This window comes from Penaeus vannamei, chromosome 16 (assembly GCF_042767895.1).
Source record: "Penaeus vannamei isolate JL-2024 chromosome 16, ASM4276789v1, whole genome shotgun sequence".
NCBI lineage: Eukaryota > Metazoa > Arthropoda > Malacostraca > Decapoda > Penaeidae > Penaeus > Penaeus vannamei.
This window is the reverse complement of record NC_091564.1, coordinates 4,767,535-4,772,534: the sequence shown is the minus strand read 5'-3', so window position 1 is coordinate 4,772,534 and position 5,000 is coordinate 4,767,535. Positions and strand designations below refer to the sequence as shown.

Below are 5,000 nucleotides of genomic sequence, written 5' to 3'. Positions count from 1 at the left end.
ACTTTGGGAAAGGCAGACTAGGATTTAATTTACTCTGACCCGCTGTTATTTCAAGGATTACAGGATTTCGGATTTCTGTCGAGAGAATTCGGTAATAAAGCAATAGCGGCGCTGAGCACTGGTCAGCGAGACCCAGCGATTAAAACGAATACAGGTGTGTGAGCAGGTGTGACATAGTTTGAACACGTGGCCAGTTGGTCATTCGCTCATCATCAAACTCTACCCCTGACTGCCCCGTATGGTCACCAAAGCCTTTCAGCATTTACGGAAATTCTTTTTGCGAGATGTCACCGATAAAATAATAATGTTGTGCGGTTATTTTTAGCACATGGGCAATTTACCTTGATAATATCTGACATGCCACAAATAACGCACGAGAGTGTTATCAATCCGCAACAGTATAGTAAAATACACACATTTCTCTCCTATTACATACGCCCCCTCTCCGATTCCACACTTTTCTTTCCCCTTCTCACACTCTCCGTCTATACATCGAGACAGCTATCCCACCTACACCTGCAGAAGTCAGAGCCGGCTCCGACCTCGATCACCTGAGCAATAGAGATTTATCCTCAGTCCTTCCCCTTTCCCCCTCCCCTACCCACTTCCTTTCTCTCTCCTTCCCCCTCCCATCACCCCCTCCTTTCCTCTTGCCTCTTCTCCACTTCCTCATCCTATCCCTTACCCACTTTCCTCCTCTCTCCTTCCCCTCCTATCACCCCCCCTTTCCTCTTCCCTCCTCTCATCCCCTTACCTCTTCCCTCCTCTCCCCTAGCCACTTTCCTCCTCTCTCCTTCCCCCTCCTATCACCCCCCCTTTCCTCTTCCCTCCTCTCACCCCCTTACCTCTTCCCTCCTCTCTCCTTCCTCCTCCTATCACCCCCCCCTTTCCTCTTCCCTCCTCTCAGCCCCCTTACCTCTTCCCTCCTCTCCCCTACCCACTTTCCTCCTCTCTCCTTCCTCCTCCTATCACCACCCTCTTTCTTCCCTTCTCTCCCCTGCCCCCTCCTATCCTCTCTCCTTCCCCCTCCTTTCCCCCCCCTCTCCTCTCCCCTCCCCCCCCTCCCCTTGTCATCACCCGTGGGGGTCACGCGATTTAGCAAAGTCAGTAATTTCGGATTTCGACAGATTTGGTGCAAAGGGAATTCACATCCAGCGAGCAAACGTGCCTTTTACCTGTAGAATCTATGCACTACGTTTTGAGGAATTAACAGATACGACAGAGAAAAGAAAGACAGATAAGAAAGAAAACGGAGAAAAGATGAAAAACATATTTCATATCGTCCTAACGTGTTTAGGGTTAGCTACAACCAACAGCTGAAGTCGGCTGATGAAAAATTATAACCATAAGGATGAGTGAAGTTGTGAAGTTTGTGTATATATAAATCGAAAACCTTACCTAGACCCTCCTACCCCCCCTCCCTCCCCCCGCCTCTGCCTTCTCTCCGCCCACACCCAGATGTTTGCAGTTTACAGAATTTTCTTTTTTCTTTTTTTCGATGGTTAAGTCTGACATTTCCCGAGTAACAGTCTAATGACTACAGGAAATAACGGACTCTGCGGTATGTAGACTGTATTACACTTGTTTTCATACGTTCATCAGTATTTCTAGGTGGAAAATACAATGGTTTCGAGAAAAGTATTTAACAACACATTTCAAACAGGCAGTTTCAAGCCCATTTGATTGTATTGCGGTTAAAGTGCAAGAAATGTATGTTACTCAAAACGCAAGTAATCGATGTTATCACCAATACGAGTGCAATACCAAGAAAATTACTTTCCACAAGTTGAATATCATTAATGATCATCCAACAGACAAATCAAATCGCCGAAGTCATTACTCATCACTAAAAACGCATGAAAAGAAAAAATCTGAAACGAATGTCAATTATCACTTTCTGTGTCAATTCATGTTCATATTCAGATATTAACTTTTCCATCTCCGCATCTACAAGAGCGCGTGGATCTTCTCGTTCACTAAAACGGGGTTGAGACATCGAAGTGAACACCTGCTCTCCGTCGATGTTCCTGCGATCGATATTATATCAGGACTGATGATGTAGGTCTATTTACTTTCTTCTCTTGCCTCTCATGCACTTAATACGTCGATGTTTAACGTAGCTAGGGTGGACACGGTATGGACAGATGCCCCGTAAATGTGTGGGTGGAAGTAGTACAGTGGTTGGCGTCTGTGTCCTTTTTTTCTAGAGATGGGGAATTTTGGATTGAGTTGCACTGGGATTTGAATTCACTCCATCTGTATCATGATTTCGAAACTTTCCACTTGGAGTAGGTAGTATGAATATAGTAGTATTCATCAGTTTTCTGCGATATGTATTCATCACTTGTTTTCAAATTCACCTCACGAGTAAAACACTTTATCTTTCTCAATAACATCACCATTTCAGTCCGTTTCACAATTCTCATCGTCACTTCTTAAACCAAAAAATCCCGCACGAGACCGCCCCAAACATGAAATCCACATCTCCACCCCTTATCCACCTTCCGGTCCAACCACCTTGGGCATCTGCTCCATCAACAACGTCCTTCTGGCGAGAGTTTCCCGAGGTTGCTTACTTACCTCGAAGTGGCAGGTCTGTCGAAAGGGCTTTTGGAGAACATGGCCACGACACAGAATAGGGAGAAGCACGGACGATGTCGATAAAAAGGTAGTGCGGACGTAGACGAGAGACGCGGCACAGGCACACACACTACAGCTACACGTTGGCTAAACAGCTGACTGCTAAGAGTGACATCAGGTTGCCTACACCTGGTGCCACGCTGGTTATTTATACACCGGCGCGCCCACTTCTGCGTCCCTTACCCGGCGTTATATCATATTCAGAAGACAGTTTAGCGATGCCTTAAATGCGAGAACAGTACAGTGGGATTTGTTTCGAAGAGAAAATATCTGCGACGCCGACACGCCGGCCGCCGCCGAGAGTTGGCAGCGCAGCATCGCTCTATTTACAGCCTATTCCTATGTATAGCGAGTGAAGACCAATGCCAGCTCTTAGGCCCGAGGTTGGCACTCAGCTTACAAGACTTGTCCGTTTGTCATATGCCCCGGCATGATCATAAAGACCCATAGACATACGATTCACCTGCCGGCTTCTCGGCGAGGCTGCGTAACTTCCTCCGGATCCGGAATTCCAACCTTGTGCTCGGAAGGAGGTCGCGTGACTGTTTCTTCTTCGTAGACTCCGTACTTTTTGTTGTTTTCTTTAATTGTAATACATTTTGTTATACTTACATGTACATCGTTTGCCTCCAACAGTTCTTACTATAAAAAATCGTAAAACTTGCCAAAACCAAAAGGTAATTCTGTTGTCTCGGAACGTGGTTCGATACCGTTATTGACAATGCATTGCAAGAGACAATAGAAGTATTGGCAAGATGTTATTGGTCAGTCTGGATAATGAGGGCGGAGCGATGAGAACTACGCTATTATGAATATAACATGTTCTTTTTATTATGAACTTGGAAGCTTATTGTGATTTAACCTAACTTTTAAAATACTTGTTACACTATTAATGAGAAAAGTTAACAGGCAACTAATTAATTTAACAACTTTTATCTACCTTCCTTCACATGAAATTTTGTAATTACCTAAATAATTTATTTTAGTAATTTGCTGATAATTCCCCCAAAGCACTTCCTCAGCGAAGGTCCGTCTTGGGGAGGAAGGGAAAAGCCTCAAGCTCCTACAACAATGAACCTAAATTTACCCAATGAATGAGCCGCGACCACCTGCGTGATTGCCGAGGACGCTACACCTGTCTGCGTAAAGATACACCGTGCTTGTATTTGTGTTTTTGTCTACGACCTTTTTTCGAGAAGCCTCTTTTGTTTTCGTTTGTTGTTCTTTTTTTGCGGGGGGGGGGGGGCTTTGTTGCTGAGATTCTGCTGGTGTTTCCTCTGAGGCAGATTCAGAAATCTGTTTTCAGATGTAGTTGTCGGTTCATCGGTTATGTTTTGAAATCTATATTAACGTTCTGTGCGAGGTTCTGTTTGTGAAACCAAGTGTAGTATTTTTTAAAGCAGTTTATGCAAACGTTATGTCCTTTGTTTCTGTTTGACACAGAAGTTAACCCTGTTAATTCTAGCATTTATTTCACAGTGGAAATGCCTTTTTATTGTTAATTTGAAATTTCACGAGAGAACACAAGAGTTTAGATGTATAAGCCACATGTGAAACTTTTGCTTTAGGGAAGCATTCAAAGTTCTTGTACACGAACACGCACACACATATACATACATAAACATCAACAAGCACGCACGCACATCAACATACACGCGCTCACACAAACACACACGCACGTACACAAACACATACACATACACGCAAACACATGTAGGCCTATATGATTATATATATATATATATATATATATATATATATATATATATATATTATGTTTTTGATAGAGATATACACAATTCCCTCAATTTTGAAGTTCATAACAGCTTTGCCAATGTGTGACCCACTAGTTTCGACTTTTGTATTCAAAACAGTATTCATATTGACTAGTGTTTCGGATACAAGAATTCAAGATGGCGGTTCACGCTTGGCAACGCAATTTAGTGAACTTGGAAGTGATGTGTGTATGCAAGGGGCGGGGGGTACGTGTATATGTATTGTATATATCTTTACATATGCGTATCATTTCTTTTTTAAATGTTAATATGCTATTGGTAATGAGAATCTGAAGTAAGATGCATCAAGGTGAAAAATACACTATTTTTCCATTTTTTTGCGTAATGTCACGAATCTTTTTTTTTTTTTTTTTGTATTTTACGTTTTTTTTTATCAATGGTCTAATTAGACGCCATAATAGTTACAGATTTAACTGACAACATGTCTGTCCTTGTTGACATACGTCTGATTGATACGCTTTATACATATATATATCTCGGTTTTTGATAATTTTAATTAACCTGATGTGACCAGAGATTAACTTTATTGACACTTTCAAGACTTGTGATGTCGATAATCTCTCT

The 5,000-nt window shown here is 42.5% G+C and overlaps 1 protein-coding gene across 6 annotated transcripts in view; it reads right to left on the bottom strand.

The window, feature by feature from the left end:
• The window catches only part of LOC113817988 (CUGBP Elav-like family member 2), a 344,309-nt gene extending 341,572 nt beyond the window's left edge, over nt 1–2,737 (bottom strand). For 3 of the 6 annotated variants that reach the window (XM_070131103.1, XM_070131096.1, XM_070131104.1), the window contains exon 1: nt 2,581–2,735. In XM_070131103.1, coding sequence (XP_069987204.1) covers nt 2,581–2,621 — 41 coding nt within the window. In that variant the 5' untranslated portion in view covers nt 2,622–2,735. Of the gene's footprint in view, nt 1–2,580 lie in introns of all 6 variants that reach the window. The other 3 variants (XM_070131113.1, XM_070131094.1, XM_070131122.1) reach the window with 3 other exon arrangements.
• Between the last annotated feature and the right edge of the window lie 2,263 nt (nt 2,738–5,000).